This window comes from Dipodomys spectabilis, unplaced genomic scaffold (genome assembly GCF_019054845.1).
Source record: "Dipodomys spectabilis isolate Male_0828 unplaced genomic scaffold, ASM1905484v1 ptg000032l, whole genome shotgun sequence".
Taxonomy (NCBI): Eukaryota; Metazoa; Chordata; class Mammalia; order Rodentia; family Heteromyidae; genus Dipodomys; species Dipodomys spectabilis.
In genome coordinates this window covers 12,017,609-12,035,842 of record NW_024870709.1, presented here as the reverse complement: position 1 = coordinate 12,035,842, position 18,234 = coordinate 12,017,609, and the positions used below count along the sequence as shown (strand labels likewise).

At 34.6% G+C, this 18,234-nt stretch overlaps 1 protein-coding gene across 6 annotated transcripts in view; it reads right to left on the bottom strand.

The window, feature by feature from the left end:
• Positions 1 to 1,209: 1,209 nt before the first annotated feature.
• The window catches only part of Robo2 (roundabout guidance receptor 2), a 513,941-nt gene continuing 496,916 nt past the window's right edge, over positions 1,210 to 18,234 (bottom strand). For 2 of the 6 annotated variants that reach the window (XM_042676828.1, XM_042676833.1), the window contains 5 exons: positions 17,510 to 17,692; positions 15,058 to 15,231; positions 6,745 to 7,017; positions 4,261 to 4,461; positions 1,210 to 2,655 (listed from right to left, as the gene is read on the bottom strand). In XM_042676828.1, coding sequence (XP_042532762.1) covers positions 2,654 to 2,655; positions 4,261 to 4,461; positions 6,745 to 7,017; positions 15,058 to 15,231; positions 17,510 to 17,692 — 833 coding nt within the window. In that variant the 3' untranslated portion in view covers positions 1,210 to 2,653. The remainder of the gene's footprint in view (positions 2,656 to 4,260; positions 4,462 to 6,744; positions 7,018 to 15,057; positions 15,232 to 17,509; positions 17,693 to 18,234) is intronic. The other 4 variants (XM_042676829.1, XM_042676832.1, XM_042676831.1 and 1 more) reach the window with 4 other exon arrangements.

The window sequence follows — 18,234 nt, the reverse complement described above, 5'->3', positions numbered from 1 at the left end:
ACAAAATGTAAACTATGGTGCCACTCATATAGGTTGGTGTTCTTCCATTGAGATTCTAACACAGTTATGAGTAGCTCTTTCCATAACACAAACTGATAAATGTTTTGATTTTGTTTGGTAATGTTCTGAAATTTATATGGCCAAAGCAGGATAATATGGCCTGTTACCTATGTGGGGTGTCTACATATCAATGTGCTGGTTGTAAAAATTGAATGATCAATTTATATAAAACAGAATTTAATAGGTAACATAGTCTTTTACTAAAAAGAACATTTTGAATCACCACAAAGTCTATATTGGCATAACACAACTATTCATTTTCATGTATTGAAGAAGACTGATGTTTTGCCCCATGTTATTCTACATGTCATCTTCATAGCGATACCTTTTGGAAGTCAATTTATTCATTATCTATAAATGTCAGTTATTAAAAGTCAAGGCTATATGTAATAAAAAGTTCTAAGCTAAATTCAGTAACTGAGGAATATAGCAGGGTTATTTTTAAAGCAAAGGAGGCACAGTGGGGAATTGCATAAATAAACATAAAACTAACAACTTGTAAATAATTATGCATTCATGTTTTGCAGAATCATTTCAGTTTTCACAGTTCCTTTGTCCTAGTAAAATCAAACTGCATTAATGTATAGTCACTGATAGTAGGAAGTTCATAAAGGGCTTAGACCTTTGCCTCCAAGTGCTAGTCTTTAATAAAGAAATAAACTACATGGCATGAAAAGGTGTTGGAGCCCATAATAAACTTTACATTCCAGACTTGATGTACAGATTTGGCCTCCTGAGATAAAGAGGATGAAACTGCTGAATTAAATCTTTCATTTGTTATAACAATACAATGTCATTCTGACTAAGCCAATAGCCATATGAACAGTTAGTCAAAGGGTCCCCTATTTTAAACCTAGTCCTGTTTACCACATTGAGTATTTCTCAAAATACCAATTACTGAACATGTGATAAGAAAAGCTATTTTTAAAAATACATGAAGAAGTAGAACTTGAAGTTGTATAAGTAGCACATGGGTAGATGTGGCATACGGAAATTTCAGGAAAGATATCTTCTACATGGCTGATGATACATGTACAATAGTTGACACACATTTCAAGTCATGCTTCTTTTAAGCATACCTACATCATAGAACTTCAGGAACGTCTTACAGTCATCAAAACAAATGAGGCAGGACACTGTTAATTAATGTCCACTTACAAGATTTGGTTTTATTTAAAAAGTGTATAAACATGCATTTTTCTCCTTTTTTTTTTCTTTTCAATTTACTCAAGTCAAGATGGGTCAAACAGATTTGGGTAGCCAATTTCTGAGGATGTACCATAAAGTACTATTTGTCTTTAATAATCTACTTACTGTGAACTGAATATACTCTGAGCACTGCTTCTAAACATTGATGATTTGGCTATTCAGTGGCACCAACTTCACTTCTGAATCAAGGGGGCAATGCAGAACTGTACTTAGTCTGCATTGTTTTTAAAAGTGTTTGAATTTGTGTGATGCCATTCTATCATCCAGTATGTACTGCACATGTATTAGAAAGATGAAATGAGACATTACAATAGAGTTCGTATTTGAAAGCAGCTCGAGAATGTCCTGATAATAAATTGCTTCTTTATCTATTTGCTAGATGCTCTAGAGTTCATTTTATTTGTTTCCTTGGGGGAACTTCATGTTATATTCTGACTTAATGAGTTGGAAAGATTAATTATGGTAATTCAGAAAATGCTCTTTTAAAAAATTGTAATATAAATACAGCTCTTGTGAAACACCTTAATTTCCATTTGCTTGTAATTGTCTGATGGGTCAATTACAATGACGGGTGAAGTTGCTTCTAAATAAAATTTAAATATCTTTTTTAAAAGCAAGTTTAGTACATCATTTGCTACCTGCATATTTCAATGCATATTTAGTTGAAAGACTTAAATTTTCTTCTCTTGACCCCTGATTTTTATCAACTTTTAACCATCTTTCTGGTTTTCAACTTGACTCATTTCCTGGTGTTCCAAGCACACTTTGCCAACACTATCATTCCTTGGCATTTTCCTATTCTAAATCCCAACCAAAACCCATCTAACATGATTGGTTACACCAGCATCATCCAACCTAGGTTACAGTACAGAAACTCCCTTCACATTCAATCTTTTCTTCATGTCATGAGGAGTAGAGATTTGTGCTTATCACCAAATAAAATTGCAGTGCAAAATTTTAACAAAAAAGTTACACAATTAAAAGTTAATATATGGCACCACAGCCTATTAATTCACATATAGTACAAGAGACCAATAAGAACAGACAATAATATGAACAGAGCTAAAAAGAGTGAGCTTGCATAGCAATGCACAAAAGAAATTATATACAGAGGAAATCCTTTTCATCCTGGAGAGCGAGTTTTCTTTTCTTTCTTTTTGATATACTCCTGACAAGAAAGAGTTAAGGTGGGTGGTGTACTTAGGAGAAGAACACAAGTCAAATATCTGTGGGATATGTGTGGCTGTGTATCTTTACATTGCATTTACAGTTCTCTTAGTACATAAATAAAAGAAATTGTTCATTGCACTGTGTACTGTCATCACTTCCATGAGTTCAGACCTGATGGTCCTTCAGAGCAGCTTTGAATGTCTCCTCTCAGTTACTCTAAAAAGCATAAAATAGGAAAAATCAGAATTAGAGCTTATATTCACCAAATTCAAAGCAGTCAGATAGCAAATGAACATAAAGTCATCAGATAAATTTTGCATAATTTCACTTAAAGGTGACAGAGAAAGAAAAAGAAGCACATTTGAAGTCAGAGACTAGATCTATTCCTTGTGTTCTTCATGAATCTACAAATATTTCAGAACAAAAGTTAGAGAAAAAAAATCTAAAAACACATGAATCAAACTAACAATTATACAATAATCTTAATACCAACCAGGCTAGTAATAGGCATTAATAATTCAGACTCATAAAGAATTGTATAATTTAAAGGATATTTTCTCTTTATGTCTTTTATTAAAATGCTCTGAGTGTCTGTGATATCAATCCTAGCTCTACCGTTTAAAAAGAGGGAGCAGATTACTGTCTCACAGTATATAATCAATGCAGAGGTTGTGAACATTAGAACCTGGGGCTATACTCTCACCAGTGTTCTTAAGCTGGATACAAAGAAGCTGCCATATATATTAAGTGATCATGATGTAGCATAATTGTAGCATGACCATAATTATAGAGAATAAGTATATTCCAGGTAGAATTAAACTAAGATTCAATTTCTTTATTCTGATTTGTTTCACACTTCCCATCTTTCTTCATTACCTAATATTCTATATTTAGAAAATATATGTTATACTCAATACCAAGGTTAGGAATCAACTCAAAAATGAATTTATTAATATGATGTATCATTATGGAATGATTGTATATAAAATATGTCATTTGCAATCAACATATTGGAAAGCAACTAAAATCAAAGATCAACTTTTCAAAGTTGACTCTCAGATTTTAAAAATAAATGAGCAACTAGAGCAAGAGGGATTTCTGCCAGAGTTCTTTAAAGCTACCAGAAAAGTAGGGGCTTTAGTTCACTGATCCAATATTTGTCTAGTATGTCCTAGGTCAAAATTCAATCCTAGCTAGGGACCAGTAAACCATGCCTGTAATTCTAGTTACTCAGCAGGCTGAGATCTGTGTATCAGGGTTAAATCCCAGCCAGGCCAGACAAATCTGAGATACTATTATCTCCAATTAACCAAAGGAAAGTCAGAGTGGAGGTATGGCCTAAGTGATAGACTACCAGCCTTGAGCAAAAAGTGCTAACCCAGGCCCTGTGTTCAAGCCCCAGGACTAGTACACATTCACACAAATTTAACCTCACAACTGAAACAATCAAAAACAACACCACCTAGAGGCAAATACAGATGTGATGTGTTTCTTTACTGTACTTTAGTTAAAGAGAGCAAAAGCAAGGAAATGACTAGATATTTAATCTAAGACTAAGACAAATGTAGGCTACCCATATGAAAACAATTCATGCAGCCTAAGTCAAGTTGTGGCAGCAAGGCAGTATTAGTCAATGACTATTCTAGAAAGCAGTTGTGTAAGTTAGGTGCAAGTTTTCACAAAGGACTATTTGTTTTGTTGCCTCAGCAGAGCAAATGTTCCATTATTCCAAAGAAATACAATATTTCACTGTATTCAACTGAATAGCCTTTCTGAATCAGTGATGTTCTGATAATCCTTTAAGTGACCTAACACACTTACATAATTCACCTGTAAACTGTCCTTGACTGTTTGAGCCCATATATCCTATGTCAAGAATGTCGCTGGCGTTGCGCTGGTGGCCACCCCTCAACACTTCAGGTTTTCGGGGTCCAGTGGAACCTTTAGAAGAAGATGTTCCAGATGAACTGTGGCCTCCTGGAGATGGGAAGCTAGGCTTGCTGTAGGGCACCAATGCCTCCTCTAAAAAAGAAAAAAAAAACATAAAGGATTAAGTTAAACTGTAACATCGTGGCAAAACACAAACTGAATTCTTTAAACATTAAGCTCAGAACAGACCCTTTTATTATTTCATTCTTCAGAAACATTAAAATTAGTACATTTTATCAGACCTGGATATGAAAAGAATTTCCATGTGCAAGCAACATTTCATATAAGAAAATTTAATGTGGTATTTAATTAAAAGAGATGTTGGGGTAAGTATAGAACATATTAATTGCCATATTTAAGCTCATTATAAAAGAGAGCTTGTATACAATGAACCATAGTTTGCTTAGCCCAAAACATATCTGAGAACCATTTCTAGAGTCCAGTGAGTCTTCAATTTAATTTTCCCATTAAGATAGAAAAACACACATACATGATTTTGTTTCAGTTTAAATGATACAATGTTTTCATGATTAATTTAGAGAAAGGACTACATATTAGTTACTTAAATAAACTTCTTAAATTCTGATTTTTTTTTTCTTTTGGTCCTTTGTGGGTCCTGAACTCTGGGCCTGGGTGCTGTCCCTCAGTTCTTTAGCTCAAGGCTAGTACTCTACCACTAGATCCACAGCGCCACTTCTGGCTTTTTCTGCTTATGTGGTGCTAAGGAATCAAACCCAGAGCCTCATGCATGCAAGGCAAGCACTCTACTACTGAGCCACCTTCCCAGCCCCAATTTGCAATTTTTGAAAGATGGAAACTTGCTATTTGAAAGGTGATGTGCTTCATTAAGATAAACATATTAATGGATATGGCTAATGTTCTATTTATATAATGCCTTGCCATCTCTACAAATGGCTCCTGACATATACTACAAATAATACTTAAAGACTTCATTCTCTCATTTTGATTCCCTTTTCTTCCCTGATTTCTTCCCTCCCTCTCTCCTTCCCTCCTCCCTTCCTTAGCTCCTTCCTTCGCTTCTTTCCTGCATTTTGTGTTATATATCCCACCTCCTTCTTCAGTTACCCTCTATTTTATTCCTAGGTCTAAATTATTATTCACTAAACTGATCATAAAATAAAATTAAAAGCTAAGAGAATTGACTATTTCTCTCCTGTAATGATGGGGTTGACATATTTTGTCTTTTACAGCTTGCATAATTTAATTTTCCTAAATAGTTTACCAAATGCAAATATTGAAATTGTCATCTTCTAGCCCCTGCAGAAATTAAATATTTCAAAACATTATACGACATTACTACAAAATGTAATTCTGGATGAAACAAAAAAGCATGGGGAGAGGACAGATTTAGTATATCTAGATAACATTAAATCTGAATGACTAAGAAAAGCTTTGAAAATTGTGTGTATCTATGCATGTGTGCATTGATTCTTATTAAATGCTAATGGGAAAAGTCCCCAAACCCCATTTCTCTAGCAAGATCCCCCACCTCTAGATAATATTTAAGCAGAAATTGTTAAATTTATATGTGATATTTCTAAGAAGCTTGGTTGTTACAAGAACAAGAACATTCTCTACCCAAGGTTAACTATAAACTATATTTACTCATTTGAAGGAAGTTTGAGTCAAGTCAGTCTTTTCTATCCTGAGGATGTTGTGAATAGGTATTTACTTGCAACTAATCATTGTTTTAAATTGTTTCTTTTTTCCAGTCCTTGGTCTTGACCTTAGGGCCTGGGCGCTGTCCCAGCGAAGCCACTTTGTACTCAAGGCTAGCACTTTACCACTTGAATCACAGCGCCACTTCTGGCTTTTTGTGAGTAGCTTACTGAAGATAGGAGTCTCATGGACTTTTCTGCCTGGGCTGGCTTTAAAATGCTCCTCAGATCTCAGCTTCTTAAGTATCTGGGAGGACAGATGTAAGCCACCAGTGCCCAGCTTGCAACTGGTAATTTTAATGAATTCATCTATTAGACTGCAGTGAACTCCCCTTGATCATGACAAGTTACTTCAGTCAACAAACTGGCTGAAGACAGGGATTAAAATGATACAAGAGAAGAATGTAGTGGTCTTAAAATATGATTAGAATCTGAAGATAAAAGTTCAAATTGTCTTCTGAGCATGGTAGATGAAGTTTGGAGGTCTCTTAAGCTCAAAGACCTTAACTTTAGGAACAATCTTTAATGGCATCATCCTTAAAATATGTGATAGTAAACCTAGTTGAAGAAATTCTAATTTAATTAATGATTTAAGGCAAATGTATTTCAGATGCCCTTAAACAATGTTATTTTTAAAATACCTGGTAGGGGGAAAATGGTAACAGCCCACCCTTTCTTGGGACTGTGTAGAACACACCTGATCCAACACCTGGTTTGTGTGAGGCTTTCCGTGTCTCTTCTTGGCGTTCTGTGGAGTTTATCCATTCTTGGGTTTGTCGCTGCCACTCTAGGGAGGTTTTAGCTGGACAATCCAGTGAGCTCTTTGTGTCTTCTAAGTTGGATGCATGTTGTCTCTCTAGAGAACTTCCTTTCCTCTCTGTTGACTTTTCCACATTACCAGTGAGCTGGTTCGGGCCTATTTGTTGCCTTAAACCCTGACCTGGTGGGGGATCTGGTGGAGGTGGAAGATCTAAAAATTTTGAATAATATTTAGAATGAACTAAAATTTAATTTAAAAAATACAGATTTTAGTTCAAGCTGAAAAATAGAAGAACCTTGCCCTCTTACAAATATCCCCATGCATAAGAAGTTTGTACAAAATAAGTCAGTCATGGCTATCTAAAATGCAGTTTATTGATCTATCTACTGTCTTCTCATTTCATCATCACTGAAATAAAATTGACTGGTCTTATTCAACTGCTAAGCATGGAAATTGTTTTCAATTGCACACTGGGGCTGAACTTCAAGGTGAAAGGGAATCTTATTACAGTTTATATTCAATCCACTGCTTAATGTTGCCTTTTCAAAATAGAAATATTATAATAAAAAATAAGACCACTAGAAATTCTACCATCTGTGCTAGTAAAATTTCCTAGGAAGAAGCAAAGCTCTCTTGCCAATCTTCACAAGGAATATCACCCTTGGGAAATTAAGAGCTACATGCCATATCATATGCAACGAATGATTGCTTTTACCCTGTATGGGGCATATTTTGAAACAGTCAAAGGGTTAAGCTAATATTTAATAAATACAATTAACATTTTCCATGTCAACCAATTTTGGCTATTCGTTTCATGAGTTAGCTAATGAGTTACAACTAATACAGTATAATCTTCCAATGTAGTAATTTTAATAAGTGATATCTAATGTTCAGTGTGCACATTGAATATGTATTATGGCATTACACAGTAAGCAGTGTATTAGAAAAATCTGAAATGCAGTGGAACAGATAACATCTCAGGAATGTTTATAAATAAAATATCACAAGCAAAAAAATTAAAAATTCAATTATCTACATTTTTCATTTTTGTTCCTTACATCATCAACCTTATATTTTTAATTCAACAATTATGAAATAACATTTCCTTCAAAAATGAATTTTGGATTAGCTCATTGAAGACTTGAAATTTCTCTATACTTTTTTACAAAAGTGCTGTTACAAATTCCTTTATTCATCCTCAGAGAAAGCTATTACATTATGTATTTATAAGACCTACTTATCATATATGGTATATATTTGTTTCATTAATAGAATTAATATACACAATTATTTCCCACACCATTGTGTTCTTGTTCCTAGTAATATTCTATTTACAATTTACATATTAAAAGGGAAAATTATAACATTTTTGTGCATTAAATAGCTTCCTTAATGAAAGGCAAAGCTGCTTATTATAAGAACTTTCTTAAAAGCTTCATAATTTCTTATGAGCAAAATGATAGCAACATGCAACTGGTAATAGTGACCTTCTGAATGTGCCCTCTCAGGATGGGGTAGGGTGGTCCAATGCTGGAGCAGCATCTATAGTTAAGTATGTCTTCAGTTAAGATCATGAATTATTAATGATTGAAGAGAACGTGGAGCTGGGCACCCATGGCTCAATCCTGTAATCCTAGCTACTCAGGAGGCTGAGATCTGAGGATCACAGTTCAAAGCCAGCCCGGGCAGGAAAGTCTGTGAGACTCTTATCTCTGATAAACCACCAGAAAACCGGAAGTGGTGCTATGGCTCAAGGGGTAGAGCACTCCGTGTGAGCTGAAGAGCCGAGGGACAACACCCGGGCGCAGAGTTCAAGCCCCATGACCAAGGAGAAAAAGAAGAGAACATGTGTCTGTCTGGTAGAATAAAGTTAGAACATTTCTCTCAAAATAAAGAGCTAATATCATAAGGAGATTATCTGTTTTTTTTTATAATCCAATGAGTTTGTTATTTCCTTCATATTTGATACTGGCTTCCTTCCCTGTGTATTATTATAAATGCAAAGTAATTATTTTATCTGAATTATTGGACCTAGATAACCAGTGAGGAAAAACTATTATATTTGCTTCCAAACTGACATATCTTGCCAGTGATTTGTAGTCTTCATCAGAACAGCTTAATATCTAAAATGGCCCAAACAGCATCTGCTTATGCCAGCTAAATTCTGATGACTATTTAATTCGACTTGAATTTATACAGCTTCATAATTAAGTAATATCCTTGGAGAGTTTAACTTCTAAGAGGAAAGGACATTGCATGCACATTGAAATAAACAAATTGGAAAGAGAGATGGAATTACAAATGATTGTGGAAAAAAATAAAAGCAGGTAATCAAATACATTCACTTAAATTAAATTTGTTATTCAATTCCATGGTGATTTCATTTTGAGCAAGTCCATTCACCAAAGAGTATCTTATTAGCTTACTACTGAGGATTAACCTTATGGGACATATCCCATGAGATACGCGATAGTATTATCCTACATATTTTAGAGAAGAATATAGAGCCATAAAGAACTCAAGTATCTCTAGCTTGGATCTTTCCTTCTATGGACTCTGTAGAGCCAAATGTCTACTGGGCAGTTCCATTTGGGTGGTTGGAAAGGCTCTCAAATTTTCCTCATATCAAAACTAAGCCCTAGGTTATTCTGTGTAAAATATGCTTCTCCTACCACTACTGTTTCTCTTCTCAGTTAGTAGCAATCCCATTCAGAAGTTCACCAAAACTATGACATAACCTTGAGGTTGCTTAATAACCTACATTACTCTCATTAGCCCTGACAGCTTCACCTCTAGAATACGTATTTTCTTCCTGCTTCTACTAATCCCTTCTTCATAAGAACCACCATTGTCAATTCTTTCTACTATTCTATGATCTCCATTTTTATTCCTTTGCTCCTATTAGTGTACTGAAACACAAAAGCTAGAGGGAGCTTTCAACATAAATGAGATCACACCACTCCTGTGTCTTAAATGCATACCATTGCACACATACATACACATCCAGAGGTTTCCTACTCAAAATACTGTCAAAGTCAGTGTCATCAAGGTAGATTAAAAGTCCTATAACATTGACCCTTTTTGCTTGCCTGACATCATGTTTTATTTGTTTCTGTTTGTTCCAGTCACATCATTCCAAATCCTTTTCATCAACTAAGTGGAGAATGTTTCTTGCTGCTCTCATTTCCTATAATGTTTTTCCTTGGGTATAAGTTTTCTTCTAATGTTATCCTACTCTTTTCTCAAATGTTACCTTGCTAGTTAAGCTTTCTCTAAAACCGTTATTAAACATACATTCTCCTTACCCATATGCTTCTCAACTTCCTTTATGTCTGTTTTTAATCCAGGGCAATGGTAACTATTTTACATATATATCTTGATAACTTCATCTCTTTTTCCTCCCACAATAAAAGCTGCAGAAGAATATCATCTACTTGGTTTCTATTGTGCTTGTTTTCCATAGTATGTGCTAAATATATATATATATATATATATATATATATATATATATATATGAAAAGAAGTTAATTAATACTTGTTTCCTCAAATTTCAGATTTAACATGTGGTATAGCTAAGGAAGAGTCCTTTCTCTGAAGAAAATATTATGAACTAGGGCAAGAAAGAACAGGATGGAAGGAGGTGTTCTAAAGAAAACTCTGATGGGTAAGGACCTGAATTAATCTGTCTATATCTGCCTCTCTCTCTCTCTCTCTCTCTCTTGCTCTCTCTGTCTCTCTCCTCTCTCTCTCTCTCTCTCTCTCTCTCTCTCTCTCTCTCTCTCTCTCTCTCTCTCTCTCTCTCTCTGGTTTTATTGCTCTATTTATTCCATAGGTTTCAACTCAGGAATGCTTTCTAGGTAAGTGGTCTACCACTTGATCCACAACCACAGTCCGTTTTGCTTTAGCTTATTCTCCACCTAGGATTATGTAGAAATCCACATCAAAGCTGGCCTCTGATCATAATATTTCTCTTCCATCCTCTCAGAAGACATCAGCATTTACAGATTGTTAGGTCTGCCGGGGAGAACAGCCCCTCCTTACTTCCTATTCACCTGCCTGAAACCAGTAATCCCCTGTCAATCACCTAATCACCTGACTTTGAATCAGCAAAAGATCCCAGGCTCAGAAGTCGCTTCCTCATTTGCTGAGGTCATTTTCTGAACCTCAGACAGACAGAAGTTCCCCAGGCTATGAGATCACTTCCATATCTGCTGTGGTCCCACCTCCCACCTTTCCCTATATAATCAGTCTCTACAGGAGTCCACTACTCTTGCTATTTCCTCCCCCTCTGTCTCTGCACACCTCCATCTCAAGTATGCCAACAGTTTGTTCTCTGCCAATAATACTTTTCTGCCTGAACCATGTGGCACTGTTGAATCTTATACAAATATTCTTTGTTGAGAGGGGATCTTTCCACCTTTTTTCTTTTGCTGGCTTAAATGGCAATTTTCTCCATCTCCTAAGTAGCTGGAATTATAGAATGCACCATCTCATTCAATCTGGGATCTACCTTCTTTTGCACAACGTTTTTCAGTGTATTGGCTACATAATAAGTTCTGACACCTTTTATACAAACGGATAGATTTACATGAAGCAATACCTGCTTAGGATAAGAAAAAAAACGTACTTCCAAAGTGGAACTGTGGCTCAATGTGGTAGAGTGCTAGCCTTGAGTGAAAAGCTCAGGGATAGCATCCAGGCCCTGAGGGTTCAAGCCCCACAATTAACAAAAAAAAAAAGGGAAAAAACAGAAATACTTCCTTAACTACGTATGAATATCGAATGCTCTTTGAGATAGAGGGTGAATTCTCACTGTGTACACTCTTCCTCATTTTTATTCCTGGAAACAGATTGTTTTCCTGCCTCAGAAGTTTAACAGCATCAATCAGAGCTCTACCAATGCTAAGTGAGAGGGTACATGATCACTGGCTATTAGAACCTCCAATGATCATTTGTCTTCTCATTACTCAGAAACCACAAAGGTAAAATCTTGAAAATCATGGTATCCTCAACTAAAGAGTCTTAAATCCTTACTAGAGAACAAGCTGCCTCACCTTGAGAGATTATGACCCTGACAAAGTAAGTTTTATTATACAAAGATACTGAAGGTTAGAGATTGTTTGGTAAAGCATCTAGCAATAATTACCCTAATTAATACAATCATAAAACATTATTGTAAAATAATGTAAAAGTATTAGTGTGAAGTGGTCTAATGTGGTAAATGTTACTCAGTAACAATGTTACTAAGAACATTTTATTTTACATGAAGATGCTACAAAATTAATCCCAATATGGAATAATAGCACTGCTGTAAAATGCTCTTCTTGAGGATATTTTGTGGAGTATTATACAAAATAACTGCCTTTATGTCATTATTAAAATATCTGTGGATCAAACACTTGGGAAGAAATCTGATCTGAATTTTCTTCACCATATCACTACTTGTATAATGCATTTATTAATAACACAAAATATATAATCATTAAATGCTGGCATGTTTGAAAATCTAGGGTCCAATTTGATTTTTAGAAAGAGAAGCATATTAATAAGCTATCAACAAGGGGGTGTATTTGCTTGATGTGGACATAGGGGAAAGACTTACAAAAAATATTACAATAAAAGAGTCCTTATTTTGTTAGTTTAGGTGTTATAGCCACCAATACTAGTCATGGCTTTCAGATATTTCTGGAAAAAAACAAAAGAAATACATAGCTAATTGTTTTCTTGTCACTATATTAGAGCAGTAATAATGGTTAATTATTATATCAGTATTTCTGTATCAGGGAAAGGCAATTCTATTTTTTAGTGATAATAAGTACACTGTAAATTGCCTTGTGTGCACAATTAATTTTCAGTACATCTAAGGAAGAAACATAGCGGGCAGAATAATTGTTCTCCATGGGACATTCATTTATAGAAAATGAAAAATTGAACCCATAACCTTCATATTCTGTAAAAACACTTCCAAAAGGAAACAAAGTAAGTACGAAACATCAGTAAACCTGAAAACTTTTGGAACAAACATGTTTAACTGCCGACCAAAGAAAAGAAAAGAAAGAAAAGACAGAGATTTTCTTCTTTTCCAAGTAAGCTTTACTCTATTCTGCACTTCTAGACTTCTACGTCTGATGGCTCAGGACAAATTCAGAGCTTTCCTAAGCTGGAATATGCATTACAGTTACCCATAACTGAGTTTCACCCAAGAGCAACTAAATTACCCACAACTGAGTTTCACCTCAAAACACCTAAATCAGAATCTTCTGAATATATTTCAAGACACTAAATGATTCTAACATTCAGCTTGGCTATATTCATTAGCCTTTGGACATTTAACAGAACAATCAGGAAGAAGTTTATGTGCTTAAAGGAGATAAAATAGTCCTGAAAAGGTAGAAGAAATTTACAGTTGGGACTTATATAGGCATTGAAAAAATGTACATAATCTTGGACTAAAGTTTCAGGATAAGTATGCTATTCATACTTGAAATGGAAACAAGAGGATTATTTATTGTACTGTTTGTTGGATTTTTTCCTCTTTTTTTCTTTTGCTTATTCCCTTTTGTCGCTGTTTTAGATTTCTTTCTTTCTTTTTTTCTTTTTCTTTCTTTCTTTTTTTTTTTGTTGGTCATGGGGCTTGAACTTTGGGCCTGGACGCTGTCCCTCAGCTTTTCAGCTCAAGCTAGTGCTCTACCACTTGAACCACTTCCGGTTTTCTGGTGGTTTATTGGAGATTAATAAGAGTTTCACTTCTGCCCGGGCTGGCTTTAAACTGTGATCTTCAGATCTCAACCTCTTGAAGAGGTAGGATTACAGGTGTGAGCCACTGGCTCCCAGCACTGTTTTTGATTTCTGTTGTACATAAGTTTATCTGACCTGGGGAGGGGAAGGGGAAGTACAGAAACTGCAGGACAAAGGGTGAGCCAATTCAGCAGTGATACTCACTAGAGACTATGTTGGAAATGAACTATACAACTTGGAGGAAAGTAGAGTTGAGAGGGGGAAAAACTGGAAGAAAATGAGGGAGGGTGTAACATTGTTAAAAAAAGAAATGTACTCATTACCTAACATATGACTGTAACCCTTCTGTATATTACATTCATAATTTTAAAAATTAAAAAATGTTATAAAATTAAGTTCAAAATATTAAAAATAAACTAGGTTTTGTAGGACAAATGAAATATTCATAGTTGATCACAGACATTTTCAATATTTCCAGAAACCAACATTTTTTAAAAAAAATTTGAATAGTTCTTTTAAAAAATGTTATTGCAATGATGATGTACAGGGGGGTTACAGTTACATAAGTAAGGAGTACATTTCTTTTTGAACAGTGATAGCCTCTTTTTCATTTTCTCCAACTTCCCCTCCATGTTGTAAAGTTCATTTCGAACATAGTGTCTAGTGAGTATCACTGTTGCCTTGGTTCATACCCTTTGTCCCACTGTTTCTGTGATTTCTCCCATCCCTTCCCCAAATCAGATAAACTTATATAAAAGACAAAGGGTGCAGAAATAAAAAGTAGTGACAAGAGGGAATAAACCAAAGAGGAAAACAAAGAAAGAAAAAAGAAAAAAGTGCAAACAGTACACTAAAAACAAATAAAAAACCCAAAAAACAAAAACCTCTTGTTTCCATTTTGTGGAGTTCATTTAGATAAGAATTATTTTATATGGTCATATGCTCATAGCTATTGAGCTGTTTGTGATCCACTGCTAAGAATATCTTAGACATATTCTAGTTATTACAAATGAGGAAAACCATGGAGCTTGTTTCTTTGGGCCTGGCTTGCTTTGCTTAATATCATTTATCATCGTTTAAATATATACTCAAAGACTAGATGCTAGAGATAAAAGAATTGACATAGAAGAACAAACTATGGTTCAGAGAGAAAATCAGCCACTGCCCAAGTGTCAATAAAGAGGTACTGGAAATAAACCATCCACACACACACACACACACACACACACACACACACACACACACACACACATACATATACACACACATATATATGGTTTATATATAATTTTTTTCTAAAATTGTTCCCTAGATCTGTATTCTTCAACAATAGCACAATTGAGAGACCATATGCTCCCCCAAACCTAAAGTATTTACAATCTTATTTTAATAGGAAAAACACATTTACTGACCTTTTCTTACAGTATGAATGACTACACTCCTAAAATTCACACATTGAAATAAATAGCAACCCCTAATGTAATGGTACAGAATAAAAGAAAAGAAACCTACCATCTGTCATTCCTTCCCTTCGATGAGGCAATGCTGGCTGTTGGTCTGTCCGCCCTCCCTTGTGTTTTTTAGTGGGCCTAGGTCTCTGACTTTGATTCAGGGCTGCACTGGTGTTACTGTCCGTAGAAAATGGGCTGGTGGGTCGAGGCCTTTGAGAGGAGGTCAAAGCTTTTCCTAAAAAGAAAACAAAGGGAATGAGGTGTGAAGAAAATCATCATACGCTGATGTCTTATATTTCTGTTCTTGCTAATACTAATTTGGGGAGCTGCCTAGAAATGCCATATGAAGTTACTAACTATTGGTGCCTCTCCATATTAATTGTTAAATGGTGCTTCTCCATATTAATTAATTAATATGTCTTGCTGCATAAACCTTGGTCAATTTGTTTTAAGTTAAGAACACTTCACTCATGGAAACTCTTTCAAACAAACATGAAACAAATCCACAACCAAAAGCTCAGTACTCCTTGATTATATTCTTATTAATCTAGACAATCGTAGTGTTACTATCTTAGGTATTTAAAAATCAATGCAATATTTATTTCTCAAAAACAATAAGACTATTTCAGAAATGAATTGCATAACACTTAATTTGTCTAATGAAATTTCACCAATGGAATTTTGAAAACTCTGAGCACAGAAAAAAGTCTGATAATAATTACATTTGAAATCTGATATGAAAGATCTGCTCAGATAAATTGACCTTACTACTTAATTTTCACATATGATTAATTCTACATCTTTTTTTTTTTTTGTCAGAAGCTAAGCAACATCAATGTAGAACAGTAGGTTAAAAATCAGTTTGTAAGTCCAAAATGGAAGAAGTATTATCTGGTCAGTATTATCTGTATCTGAACAGAATCCAAATTCTCATAGAAAAATTAAAACATGCTAGCTTTCTATAGAATATAAACACACATTCATTCTGGGGCAAGGTTATCTAATAAATTTCAACAACTTATTAGTGGAATAAAATGTTTATTGTGGTAAGAGTGGCTGGTTTATGTGCATGTATTTAATCTCTTGTGCATATTTTCATTTCCTACCAATTTTTTCTATGTAGTTATATTTTCCTAAGTCAATGTGACATGATATTGCTTAATGTTTTATTAGCTATTAGCATACATGCAAGAAATGCACTTATGCCTTCTAATTTATTAGTTTCCTTGTACTTTCTCACTGCTCTGCTTATAGATGATGCCACAAAAAAGCACTCAGGCAACATACAGTTTCTGACTTATGCTTTATAAAGCAAGAAAATTCAAATAACAGTTATATTACAACATATTTTAGCTTGGATGCTATATAAAAATAAACCTCTGCAATGCTTGAGAATTTTTTTTATTTTAAGATAGCTAATGCAAGAAATATAGATGTTATATTTCAAAGACAATTTCCAACACTCATTTTCATAAACTGAGAGTTTAGCAAAGGGTCAAAATCATTACTCTTTACGATTTGAACATTATTCTAGTTTTTAAATGCATTCAGTATTTTATTATTTTGTTCTGTAAGGAACTGTGGTTTTGTTTTTAGATTATTTACTCACAGGTGGATATAAGAATCACAATAGAAATATAACAACATGCACCATGCCAAAGCTATCATTTTAGGAAAACAAGTGGTTTAGAAATCAGGGATTCATTGTTAGAGTTAATTTTGTGGTTCTCTATTGTGAAATGAGAAGCACATGAAGAAATGACATAATTCACCTTTTACATTACTACTTATTACTCCAAGAAATAAAAAATTAAATTACTCTAAGGTATAATATACATGTATTCAGCATTTTATTCAACCTTGCAAATGCAGTAAGTGTATCTTTAATTAGCATCCTTTCAAACAAATAATAAATTACTGTATTAAAATATTAGCCAAACCATTAACCAGATCATCAGCCATTTGAACAGTTAGATCAACAGCCTTAGACCCCCTCACCCCATGCTGAGGAATCTTTCCCAGAAAAAGCACTTGCAGAAAGGACTGGGGCAAAGAAAAGTAATGGAGATGAAAGCTGAACCATCTTAATCACTATTGATTGTGTGAGGATTTTGCAAAGTATAAGTCACTGAAAATTTAATAGCAATCTCACTAGTGGCTTTCATGTAATACATGTATATATAAATATAAATATAAATATATATACACAAGTGGCTTTCATGTAATACATGTATATATAAATATAAATATATATATATACACAAGTGTATTAGCATATTCCAATCAACCCGTAAAGCCACACACAGAAAGGGATAGAAAGATAAAAGTTGGTAAGTGGTTTTAGCTGTGCCAAAGGTAGAGTTCTGATAACAGAACATCCAAACTACATTCATGCATATTAAAGAAATCCCTGAAGGTAGACTCACTGGGGAGAGAGAAGAGGAGGATTAAAAGTGAGTGTCCAGAGCACAAGATTCTCTCATGCAAAGAGTGTTTGCTTGGAGGCTACCAACCTGTTCTTGTAAGGCTGGTTCCATCCAGCCTAAAACCAGCCTTATCTGCTGCTGCCACCAGTGCTTGTGCAAAGCTGCCGCTGGCAAAGATGGAACCATCTGAGGAGCTACCTACGCTAGATCTATGACTAGAAAAGTTACGGTCCTCATCAGATGCAGAGCCCCATCCATTTACCATTGAACCTAAAAACAAATGTAGTTGTCTAGTAAGTTGTATATATTAGATATCTCATCTACTTGTACACACTGTACTCATGAGCAAGTAGGCTGCCTCAACTCCTCACTTCTTAGAGCTGTTACCATGCATTCTTTTTATCACATCATCATTACTCATGGAAGCATTCTAAGTGCAGAATGAAGCTCATCTCAATCTCTATCTGTGCCTAGCACATGGACAACCATTGTGAGTGATTCAAGTCTTACATATCCTAAATTATTAGAAAACCATTTAGCCAAGAGAATTTCTATGTACATTTTAAGTTTCTACAATTATCAAAGATCAATGTTTATTGATACAGATTATAGTGTACTTAGACTCAGCTGATGAAAAAGTATACTATGAGAATCTTTCTATGTTAGACTTGTTAATCTGCAAGAATATTTGTTTTTTTTATTGTGAAAATACTGTACAGAGGGGTTACAATTACATGGGCAAGATAATGAGTACATTTCTTATCAAGCATTGTAGCCTCCTCCTTTATTTCCCCTTTCCATCCCTTCCCCTT